The 12,961-nt window shown below is 42.1% G+C and overlaps 1 protein-coding gene across 1 annotated transcript in view; it reads left to right on the forward strand.

Moving 5' to 3' along the window:
• The window catches only part of sec13 (SEC13 homolog, nuclear pore and COPII coat complex component), a 54,615-nt gene extending 42,150 nt beyond the window's left edge, over nucleotides 1-12,465 (forward strand). The window contains exons 7-9 of the mRNA XM_072280665.1: nucleotides 5,328-5,448; nucleotides 8,390-8,536; nucleotides 11,161-12,465. Of these exons, the coding sequence (XP_072136766.1) occupies nucleotides 5,328-5,448; nucleotides 8,390-8,536; nucleotides 11,161-11,271 (379 nt within the window). The 3' untranslated portion in view covers nucleotides 11,272-12,465. The remainder of the gene's footprint in view (nucleotides 1-5,327; nucleotides 5,449-8,389; nucleotides 8,537-11,160) is intronic.
• Nucleotides 12,466-12,961: the final 496 nt, after the last annotated feature.

Consider the following 12,961-nt stretch of genomic DNA (forward strand, 5'->3'; position numbering starts at 1 on the left):
TTACAGTAGAGCAAAGGAAATACAGAGGCATGAGAGAGGAGGTAGCCAAAGTTGATTGGAAGGGGACACTAGCAGGCATGGCGGTAGTACAACGATGGTTGTATTTTCTGGGAGCATTTTGGAAGGTGCAGGATAGATATATTCCAAAGATGGAAGAAGTTTTCTAATTGATACACATCAATAGTGATGAGGTGTGTCAAAGAAGAGAGAGTAACACAACACGCTGGAGGAACTCAGCAGGTCGGGCAGCATCTGTGGAAACGATCAGTCGACATTTCGGGCCGGAACCCTTCGTCAGGACTGAAGAGGGAAGGGGCAAAGGCCCTATAAAGAAGGTGGGGGGAGGGTGGGAAGGAGAAGGCTGGTAGGTATCAGGTGAAAAACCAGTAAGGGGAAAGATAAAGGGGTGGAGGAGGGGAAGCAGGGAGGTGATAGGCAGGAAAGGTGAAGAAGGAATAGGGGAAAACACAATGGGTAGTAGAAGGAGGCGGAACCATGAGGGAGGTGATAGGCAGCTGGGGGAGGGGGCAGAGTGAAATAGGGATAGGGGAAGGGAAGGGGAGGGAATTACTGGAAGTTGGAGAATTCGATGTTCATACCAAGGGGCTGGAGACTATCCAGACGGTATATGAGGTGTTGCTCCCCCAACCTGAGTTTAGCCTCATCATGGCAGTAGAGGGGGCCATGTATGGACATATCTGAATGGGACTGTGAAGCAGAGTTGAAGTGGGTGGCAACCGGGAAATCCTGTCTGTTGTGGCGGACGGAGCGGAGGTGCTCGACGAATCTGCATCGGGTTTCATTGATGTAGAGGAGGCTGCACTGGGAGCACCGGATGAAATAGATGACCCCAACAGACTCACAAGTGAAGTGTTGCCTCACCTGGAAGGACTGCTTGGGGCCCTGAATGGTGGCAGGAGAGGAGGTGTAAGGACAGGTGTAGCACTTACGCTTACAGGGATAAGTGCCGGGTGGGAGATCCGTGGGGAGGGACGTGTGGACCAGGGAGTCACGGAGGGACCGATCCCTGCGGAAAGCGGAGAGGGATGGAGAGGGAAAGATATGTTTAGTGGTGGGGTCCTGTTGAAGGTGGCAGAAGTTGTGGAAGATAATGTGCTGGATCCGGAGGCTGGTGGGGTGGTAGGTTTATTATTACTGACATAGGCCGTGAAACTTGTTTTGCAGCGGTCGTAAAGTGCGATACATTAAAAAATTACTCGAAGCTACAAGGAGAAATATATACAGGTCGACCGTCACTAATCTGGCACCATTGGGACCTGAGGAATGCCGGATTTGTGAAAATGCCAAATTACAGAAGGATCACATTAGGCTGGATTATTGAAGGAACCGGATTACAGGTAGTCGGATTGGTGAAGGTCGACCTGTATCTATATCTGAAGTGCCATGAGAATTAGCTTTTTGCATCAGCAATGTAGTTTACACTTTAAGTAAGTTTTCCAATGAGTTGTGCATCAAGTGACAATGTTTCACTTCTTGACATTTCAATAAATCACTGTAGTTTACTTCTCTATCCACCCTAACACAACACTTACACTAGTTTGATTCTGCATTGTACTCAGACAATAGCTAGTTTGATTCCATGTGGGGTTGACATGCAAGTTGGAGGAAATTTTGTTGTAATGATCTTTCTATTGGTATTGATTTATTATTGTCATATGTCTTGCATACTGTTCATGCAGATCAAATCATTACACAGTGTATTGAGGTACAATAAGGTAAAATAATAACAATGCAGAATGAAGTGTTAAAGCTGCCAAAAAAGTACAGTGCAGGTAAATGATAAAGTACAAGATTGTAATGAGGTAAATTGTAAGGTCAGTTCCATCTTATAAAAGTTCAAAGTAAATTTAATAACAGCGTATATACTGTGTGCATCACCGCAGAATACCCTGAGATTCATTTTCTTGCAGGCATCCACAGTAGATACAAAGAAACACGATAGAATCAATAAAGAACAACACAAAGACTTACAAACATCCAATGAGCAAAATACAGCAAATTGTGCAAATACAAAAATTAATTAATATTGAGAACATAAGTTGTTGAGCCCTAGAAAGTGAGGAAGTTATTGTACAAGAGGTCCATTCAAATGCCTTATAACAAAGCGGTGTTCTTGAGCCTATTAATACATGCTTTCTGACTTTTGTATCTTCTGCCCAATGGGAGGGAGGAGAAGAGAGAATGTTCATGTTGGGTAGAGTATTTTGATTACATTGGCTGCTTTACTGAGGCACTGAGAAGTGTACACAGTGTTCATTGAAGGACGGGTGGTCCGTGCTGAGTGGAGTCCACAACTCTGCAGTTTCCTGTGGTCACACGCAGAGCTGTTGCCCCATATCAAGCCATTCTGCATCCAAATGCGATGCTTTTTATGCTGCATCAATAATAATTGGTAAGGATATGCTAAATTTCTTGAGCCTCTTGAGGAAGTAGAGATGTTGGTGAGCTTTCTTGGCCATGACACCAATGTGGTTAGACTAGGACAAGCTGTGGATGTTCACTCCCTCGAACTATAGTCAATAAACTGTAGTCTAATGTAGGTGTCTTTAGTGCCCAGATGCTCCAGGGATGAGTGTAGGACTAGAGAGGTTGTGTCTGCTTTAACCGATTTCAGCAGTAGGCATATTGCAGTGAGTCAAAGTTGTCTGGAAAGTTGGAGTTGATGCATACCATGAGCATTTCATGATGGTAGATGTCAGAGGCACTGGGCTGTGGTCATTAAGCAATGTTATCTTGTTTTTCTTTGGTACTGGGATGATAGTGGTTGTCTTAAACCAGGAGGGAACCACAGCCTGAGGCAAAGCGAGGTGAAAAATTGTCTGCAAATGCCCCGCCAGCTGATCTACACAGGATCTAAGCACATGGCCAGGACACCATCTGGGCCAGATGCTCTCTGAGGGTTCAAGCTCCGAACAACTGATTTTTGTATCTGTAAGTTCAGGTGCATTTGAGACTAGAAAGTGGGTAGTGACATACCCATTCGCTTCTGTTCAAAAGCTCATCTAGAAAGGATGTGCTGTTGTCAGCAATGCAGCCCAACTTCATTTTGTAACCCAATATAGTATGTAAGCTCTGCTGCAGCTGACGGCGTAACTGACACTCGATTTTGGACTGATACTATCTCTGATAGCTTTAGAGATCATATCTTTGTTTCTTGAAAAGGTCAGGGAATGCTGCAGACTTAGACTTCAGAGGCGAGTGAGACTCCCTGTTCATCCATGGTTTCCGGTTTCGAATCAGCCAGATTGTCTTCTGTGGTACACAGTCCTCAGCACACTTCCTGATAAAACATGTAGGTGATGGTAGTGATGTACTCATCTACTATGATCCCCTTTTCCCAGGACATGTCTTGGGAGAGAGGCTTGTAAGTTCCTGAGATCCTGAAAGCGATGCCTTCTGATGCTTTACTCCTGTAAGGGTCATCCACGCCGATAAGGTTAAGAAGTTTCCAGACAAAGAGCAATCCAAAGGTGGAGATGGCAGAAGATGATGACACATCACAACAGCAGTGAGAGGTTCCCTGTCATGTTGTGCTCCATGCCACTGGACCCTGACCCCAATCTGTCCAGGACTGTGTGGTAGCTGCCCGTGCATCAGCCTCCCCACATCAAACAGCAAAGTCACACACAATTGACCCTAACTATATGGATCCTGGATTGGCCACCTGAGGACCCACCAATAGACAACCCCTCAGGAGATCATCATACCCAATTCGAGTGACCGCACTGCTCATCCAGGCTGGCTGCTGAGTCTTTGTACACAGACCAGTTTACCTTCTCAAAGCAGTCACCTAGAAGCCCATCTGTTTCCTTAGACCAGCACTGTATGACTTTTCTATACTCTTAATAGATTTGCCTGTGACTAATAATTCTGATTATTGCAGTTTATAATTTGTTTCTGCCATTCATGGTTATTTGTATATGTGTTGTCATTGGAAATCTTGATAAGTAGAAGTGTTAGTCAGGTTTTCATAATGATGGGCAGATGAAATGCTTCAGCATAAACAACTATTATAGTGAGACCAGACATGGACTGGGGGACCGCTTTGTCAAGGACCTTCTGCCACAATGGGCGGGATTTCCCAGTGGCCACCCATTTTAATTCTACTTCTCATTTCAATTCTGACATGTTGGTCTATGGCCTCCTCTAGTGCCATAAAGAGGCCACTCAGGTTGGAGGAGCAACATTACATATCCTGTCTGGGTAGCCTTCAACCTGACAGGCTGAACATTGATTTCTCTAACTTCTGCCTTCTCTCATTTTCCATTTCCCATTCTGGCTCCACCTTTACTCCTTCCCTTCTCCTCACCTCCCTCTGGTGCTTCTACTTCCCTTTCTCCCATGATCCACTCTCCTCTCCAGTCAGATTCTTCTTTCTTCAGCCCTTTACCTCTTCTGCCTATCACCTCCCAGCTTGTCACTTGATCCTTCCCTCCTCCACCCTCCCACCTTTGTCCTCACTGTCTTCTCCTATCACCTGTCAGCTTGTATTCCTTCCCCTGTCCTGCACCTTTTTATTCTGGCTTTTCCCCCTTCTTTTCCAGTCCTGACAAGCGCTCTCGGTCTGAAATGTCAACTGCTTATCCCTCTCCATAAGATGCTGTCTGACTTGCTGAGTTCCTCCAGTATTTTGTGTGTATTGCTCTGGATTTCCAGCATCTGTGGAAACGCTTGTGTTTATAATGTAGATGAAGTTCTTTCAAATCTGGCTTTATGTAAAGGAAAGCATTTTCTACGGTGACACCAGGATTACTGCAATACTGTTGCAGTTGTGGTGTTGGTGATAGAAATCATGTGAGAGATTATGTGCTCCCTACCAGCAGTGAATTGTACTTCATCAAAGGGAGCTGCTTTTGTCTGATTTTTCTCCCTTCAGCATAACTTCTATATTATGATAAATGCACCTAGTGACAGTCCTTTCTCAAAGTGATTTATCTGGGTGAATGAACTTTGCATTGCATCTAGTTTTTAGCACATTCTTTGAAAGCTATATCTCCAGTCTTCTAGATCCCAAGCCTTGAAATTTTCCTCCTAAGCATTGCTTCCTCATTCTTCCTCTTTTAGAATCCCTTAAAACCAAGCACTTGGCAATATTTTGGTGCTCTGTCTTAATTCTCCCTCAGCTCATTGTCAAAGTTAGTCATCACAATTGAAAGTAGCATGTTGGGCTGTTTTACACATTGAAGTATTCTGCACATCCCAGGAATTCTCCCAGTAAATTGTGCACAACGTATTTTCTGTGAACCTTTGCTTCTGGTAATGTTTTAAAATACTCTGCTTCAGTAACGTATTTTTGTCTTTCACAGAGAGGAGGAAGGTCAATGGAAAGAGGATCAAAAGCTTGAAGCCCATAGTGACTGGGTTCGAGATGTTGCCTGGGCTCCATCTATAGGGCTTCCCACAAGTACAATTGCTAGTTGCTCCCAGGTAAGCATAATACATCTGAGATGTACAGACAGACAGTTCCACTTGGACATCAGCAAAGAGCAAGTCAGTCCGATGAGATACTGTAGATCCAACTGCAATTTGTTTTGTGTTCAGAGATGGATGAATGGGCACATTGCACTTCTTGGAGTGAATGGTGTGTCCTCTCTTCAAAAGATGCCAGTTCATGAGGCTAATAAAGTGTGAGCTAGTAAAACCTGTTGAGTAGTTGCACATACTTAATAAATTTGTCTTGAGTACACTGACACGTCATTGTTCCTTCATATATTTACTGAGCAAGTATGAATGACCAGACATGAATAGGAAGGAGCTCCGTTAATCTCACGAAACCATGGATTTGCTCCTTGGAAGGTTTCCAGGGCGCAGGCCTGGGCAAAGTTGTATGGAAGACCAGCAGTTGCCCACGCTGCAAGTCTCCCCTCTCCACACCACCAATGTTGTCCAAGGGAAGGGCATTAGGTCCCATACAGCTTGTCACCGGTGTCGTCGCAGAGCAATGTGTGTTTAAGTGCCTTGCTCAAGGACACATGCTGCCTCAGCCAAGGCTTGAACTAGTGACCTTCAAATCACTAGACGAACGCTTTAACCACTTGGCCACGTGCCAACACTATATATATATATATGTGTGTAAAATGTACATAGTGGATTCCAGTTAATTGAGCCATTGGTTAATCAGGACAGCAGCTTATTTGGGACAACATTTAAAGAACAAAAACTAATCGAGATAATAGCTGGGATTCCCTTTGTTTATTTGGGACACTATGGAATAGTGTCAGTTACGAGAACTTGTGTGGCTGTTAGACACTACACTGTGCTTAAAGCGAACTTTCTAAATAGCATCAGTTGCATGCACTTTTGTTCACAAAGCAGTGATTTTTGTCACTGATCGACATTGTCACTGTCTCCTAGCCTATTTAAGTGTTGATAATTATCATTTGAGTGTTGTCAAAGATTGAGATGTCATCAAAAATATCTAAACACCCAGCATGCAAGCAATAGATATCATGAAAAAAACACTGAGACTAAAGATGCTCAAGATTCAATAAGCAGTAGGACAATTTAGAATTGTTCTGCTCAATATGGTTTCAAGCATTCAGGCTTTGAGATACCAGAAATGGCTGGGAGTGAAAATGAAATGGTTTCACTACTTCAATGTACTGGTCACGATGTGTCTCAGTTAACCAGAATCCATACATGCACATATATATACACACACACACACACACACACACCCACACCCACACACACACCCACCCACACCCACACCCTCTCACACACACACACACACACACACACACACACTCACATGTTCATGGACTATTCAGAACTATGATGGCAGAAGGGAAGAAGATGTTCCTAAAAAATTGAGTGCATGTCTTCAGGCTCCTGTACCTCCTCCCTGATGGATGTAATGAGAAGACAGCATGTCCTGCTTGTGGGTGTCCTTAATGATGAATGCTGTCATTTTGAGGCATCGCCTTTTGAAGATGTCGTCGATGGTGGGGAGGCTAGTGCCCGTGATGGAGCTGATTGAGTTTAAAACACTCTGCAACTTTCTCAGTCTTGTGCAATGGCCTTTCCATACCAGATGGTGATGCCACGTACAATGCTGGCCACGTACATCTATAGAAATTTGCTATATCCCAAAAGGGTGCTGGCAAGTTAATTGTCTACTATAAATTGCCCCTTTACCTTGGTAAGTAGCAAAAGAACCTGAAGGAAATTGATGGGTGTGTGAGAGAGAATCAGTTGTAGAGGTAGAGGGAGAAAGGGGATCAGGAGTGATAGATTGTCCTGCTGGGATCTGACATGGGCCTTATAGATTGAATAGGCTCACGGTGCTCTGTAATAGGTAAATTGTTAGTTTTCAGTGAAACACTCAGAGTGGATAACTATGTTTTTTCCCTTTTTTTGAATTCAAGCAGAAAGAGATTAGTTGCATGAGGATTCTGTTATTTTTTTTCATTTCTAATAAAAATTTATTTATCCATATGTGACTAGTGCACAGAATGGAGCAACTCCTTGGTTAGAGCAAGGAATTGATGAAGCAGTGATTGAAAATGGATGCATAAATCAAGACTGTTCTTAAGATTTCGCCTAAAATATTACCATTGCACTTGAAATCTTTGAGCTGTATTTTAGTATTATCTCTCCTTTTCTGATGTAGATTTATCTTTCACCCTGTAGTACTTTAATTTGCCATTAGGATTTTTGAAGTCAGATCATAGTGCTAATTTTGATTTACACATTCAAATCCTTGACTGTAAAAGTGATGGTTTGATACCTGAATGAATTTATTCTCTGTATCGGATATGGGAAGTGTCATTAGAGTCATAGAACACAGAAACAAGCCCTTTGGTCTTGCCAGCATGGTTTTTTGCCTAGTCCCGTCTACCTGCACCTGAAACATAGCCCTCCATGCCTCTCTCATTAACATACCTATTGAAACCTTTCTTAAATGCTACAATTGAACTCTTATCTACCACTTCTGCTGCCAGCTCATTCCACACTCACAGGACCCTCTGAATTGCCCTTCAGATTCCTCTTAAGTATTTCATCTTTCACCCTTTGACTTCTAGTTCTGGTCTCACCCAACCTGAGGGGGAAAAGTCTGCAGGCATTCACCCTATTTATACCCTCATAAACTTGTACACCTCTGTAAGATCTCCCTTCATCTCCATAGGGTTACGATACTTGCCAAGAGTAACTGATGGGATGTAGAATTATTTGCCCTGAGTGAGCTTGGAAAACAGAATCTGTACTAATTTTCAAATGAAATTGGATATGTATTTAGATGTAAACTGCCTGGCTGTGTGGAAAGAGCTAGGAGGATAACTGTTTCCAAGTCACTGTAGTCAGGATGATCTGGATAGCCTTCATGTTGACTATATGGTTCCATTTCTATTATTTCTAATCCCCATAGGATGGCCGAGTTTTTATCTGGATTTGTGATGATCCTGCTGGGAACACATGGACGCACAAACTGTTGCACAAGTTCAATGATGTAGTGTGGCACGTCAGCTGGTCCATCACTGGCAATATCTTGGCGGTCTCTGGAGGTGACAACAAGGTAACATTGCTTGTATTTGATATGTTAATGAATAGGACGACAGTGGCCCATCCAGCCCTTCAGGCCTTCACCATTTATCAAAATCATAAGAGCAATACAACACAGGAACAGGCCCTACAACCCACAGTGTCTGCACTGAACATGATGTCAAATTAAACTAAATTTCTTATGCTGCACGTGATCCATATCCTTCCAGTACCCACATATTCATGTGCATATCTGAAAGCCTCCTAAGTGCCATGATTATATCACAACTGATCTTCCACTCAGTGCCATTTCCCAGCACTATCCTCACACTGCGTGATTCACTAAATGCCCATAAAATCTATTGATCTTTGTTTTGAATTAATAAAATGGCTGAGCTTCATAATCCTCCAGGTATAGTATTCCATCAGTTCACTAACCCTTTGCGTGAATAAATTTCTCCTCTCCTCAGTCTTATATTCTCAGATTGTGTCACCCGATGCCTAGCTCCTCTGTCAGGGAAAATGTCCTCCTCGCATCTAGACTGTCAAGCTCTTTAAGAAGTTTGTACACAACTCTTATTCTATTCCTAAGAGAATACCATTATGGTCTACCCAGAATATTTGGCCTTTGGATTCATTACTGGCCTGTCCCATAGAATTCATGGAATGATTGAGTGTGTTTTAAAATTGGACTCTGAACTGATTTGACTAATCTCGAAGTTGTCATTCATGATCTAAACTAAAGTGTTACCTTGATTTTAGATGATGGTCCATAGCACAGTCTGACTGATCTGACGTATATCATATAAATTATCTTAATGCTTGTATTGCAACTCAGGCCTGTCACTTCATCCTTGACAGTCTGTAAATCTGTCTACAATTCACTGAACTGGAATACTTTGAGTACTCCACTGACATTAGGTTTCTGCAGTTGTATTCTGCCAATATCACACATTTAGTTCTTTGGTGCTAAGGGTATTTTCATCTGTATGCTTTAAATCAATATTTTATTTAATATCTTAGCTCTTTACAACATCTGTTTCATGCACAGTTTCTAAATGTTTGCTCAGTACACTGAAACCATTTCTGTCTCTGACAGATGAAAAAAATGTTACACTATACATAAAAAAGGTGAACCTGGACGGGGATATGGGTGGTCAATCACATTTTGAGGAATAGATGATTGGTACTGATTATAGGAAACATTTCACTGCCTGCTGGTTTCCTTTCACATCACGTACATCTTCAGTCTATTTTATGTATCTGCATTTCTTTCAGGTTTTAGTTCTTAAAGGTGGTGGTGCTTTCTCAGATTTGCTTTTGAAGATACCAGTGAGATGCCAGTAACATTTTCTCAAAGTGGGCAGTGAATAGCTATTAAATTGTTGAGGGCAGCACAAGAAGTTAATTGCTGTTGTTCCCTCATCTGTCAATATGAGTTTGAGGAGAATGTCTTTGGGGATAGAGAATATCACTGGCATCGGTTGAAGCTTCCAAAAATAATTAACTCTGCACCAATTCTTATTGAACATGGATTCCATTAGGACTGTTTGACTTATTATATTGAATAGTGCCTTTGCTGGGTTAACTGAACGAATTCACCTTGTAGGTTCAATAGTCTTAAGACTGAAATTGTAATACACTGTTCAAAGAATGCTGTGTTATTGGAGGTGTTACCTTTCATGCGGATATAGAAAATTCCATGATGTATTAGGAGTCAGTCAAAGATGTACTATATTTACCTCTCAAATCATCGTCACGAAAACTACTACTTATGGAACAGTTCTCTTCTTGAAGTTCTGGCTGAATTTCCTTTTATTTCGTGGACTGTAAACTGTTTCGCACATTTTAAGATTGTGAATGGCTCTGTATGCATAGAGCTTCTTTCTCTATGTGTATTAACATTTTACTTGTTTATCATGAACTGTAAATGATTGTTGTCAGCAAAATTCTGATTTAAATTGGGTGTTCAGATGACATCCATTTCCTGAATCCAACTACTCCTGAGTCAAAAACCATACAGCCAGGAAACAGCGCCTCAGTCCATTGCATCCACATTGATTAGCTATTTGCACTAATCCTACAGTAATTCCAATTTATTTTTCTCTCGTTCTCATTTTTCTCTCAGACTCCCTCTGGGGTCTGCCACTCAGCTGCACACTGCTGGCAATTTGCAGTGGCCAATTATCGTACTGGCTTGCAGTTCACCGGGATGTGGGAGTAAACACAGCATCCACAAGGAGATATTGCAAACTCTACACAGGCAGTATTGGAGGTCAGGACTGATCCTGGGCCTCTGGCTCTGCAAGACAGTGAATGGCTTTAGCAGTGAGGGGTTTAGAGGATGTTAGAAATGAACCATGTGGATTTGGTCCAGGATTGCATAGCGGCTAAATGGTAGGTTTACTTCATTAAGTACATTAGAAGATGTTTTGGATTAACATGAATCAGACAGCAATGTGGTCAGTAATACTGACATTTTTTTTTAAAAAACCTCTGGACATTTTTGATCAAACATTAAATTTTTGATGGTTGATGTGTAGCATTCTCGGAGCCCCTCACTCTGTGTGCCACAGCTAGGAAAGCACAATGTGCTGTTGGTAGAGTTGCTGCCTAATTCAAACCCTGCACCTTGCTTTTACCAATTTGTCTCCGCAGGTCAGCTTGTGGAAAGAATCGGTGGAAGGCCAGTGGGTTTGCATCAGTGACGTGAACAAGGGCCAAGGGTCAGTATCAAGTGTCACAGACGGCCAACAGAACGAGCAGTGAATGGAAAAGGAGCACTGCAGGAGTGGTGTTCCGTGTTGTATATTTGGCAAAATAAAATGGATTCCAAGAAAACTGGGAACAAACGAATAAAGTATCTTGTGTCTGGATCCTTGTACTGATTATGAGTGGGGTGAAATGTATTGCTACAAGGACTGCTATCATTCTGTAAGGAGGACCCTTTATAATTGCAACATTCAGAGTGCTTCCAGGGATCATAATGGAGGCTTTTAAAAGGAGGTGCTGTTTGGCCAAGTAGGCTGTGCTAGGAATGATCATAAGGCATTGTGCTATAAATGCTGTGTCTGAGGCACTTAAATCAAGAACGTTGCTGCAGCGACTCGAGAGCAAGGTACAAGCCATTACCTTGTCTATCACCATAGTGTACCTTCAGCAGAGCAGTAGAGGGATTTAAAAGACAACTTAATGGCCATTGTACTGGAACCATTGCATGCTATGCTGGTGCACAAGCATTGAGTCCATGCTGTTTCCATTCCAGAAAACTTTCTGAAGTGTCACTTGGAGAGGAAGGGAAGGTATTTTCCAATAAGTTATTCCTGTCCACCATGTGTCAACTAATTCAGTGCATCATCTATAGAGTTTGAGAAGCACTTCCAAGATCTTAAAAACTCTTTTGATAATTCAAATTCATCAGCTGCTTGAAATAAGAAATGCATTGCCCTCTAAATGTTGCCCACCAGTCAAGACGCTTCCCCACTCTGGGCTCTCCTTACTACGTGCTCTGATTGCATTGCAGAAATACCACCTATACTCTCTCAGAATTAAGGTGCCTGGATTTAATCAAACTAGTGTCTTCTGAAGTTTCCCATTTTCTGGCAGGCTCATGGATGTGGACTCCTTTTTGTTCTGATTAAGTTAATGTACCCTCCAGCTGTAACTGCAACACTTCCATTTCAAAGCCCATTTGCCCACTACAGACTGGTCTTAACATGGTGTTTAAGACTATGCAAGTGAGCCTTTGGCTCTAGTCCACTTTCATTAGTATTTTTGCAAAGTGTAATTCAGACCAGAAACTACAGGAGTTGTATACCGTGGGCCGATTTTTTTAAAAAGCTCATCACAAAGGCGAGAAATTAAGCCATTTGATTTGAATATTTGCCACTTGTTTCCTCTGAGACTCTGACCCATTGGTTTACATAGAAATGTTTAATAAATTGATACAATATTATTGCTTGATGATGTGTTGTTCTTGCACTTTATTTCCAATGTGGTGATTTTTCCTTGATATATAGTACTTGTCATAAGCTGAGTCAGGGAATGCTCTGAAAACTGGGAATCTAATTGTAAAATAACTATGATTAGTTATATTTATTTTATAAGACAGGAGCAGAATTATGCTGCTTGGTCTTTGGAGTCCACGACACCATTCCATCATGGCTGATTTACTATCCCTCTCAGCCCCATTAACTCTCTTCCCCATAGTGTTTGACACCCTTACTAATCAAAATATATCAATCTCCGCTTTAAATATACCCAATGACTTGGCTTCCACAGCCATCTATCTATACCAATGAATTCCACAGACTTGCCACCCTCTGGCTAAAGAAATTCCTCCTCATCTCTGTTCTAAATGGACTCTGGTTCTAGACTCCCCCACTATAGGCCACATCCTGACCATGTCCACTCTATCTAGGCTTTTCAATATTTGATAGGTTTCAATGAGATTCTAACC

The sequence above is a fragment of the Mobula birostris genome, chromosome 16 (genome assembly GCF_030028105.1).
Source record: "Mobula birostris isolate sMobBir1 chromosome 16, sMobBir1.hap1, whole genome shotgun sequence".
NCBI classification, from domain to species: domain Eukaryota; kingdom Metazoa; phylum Chordata; class Chondrichthyes; order Myliobatiformes; family Myliobatidae; genus Mobula; species Mobula birostris.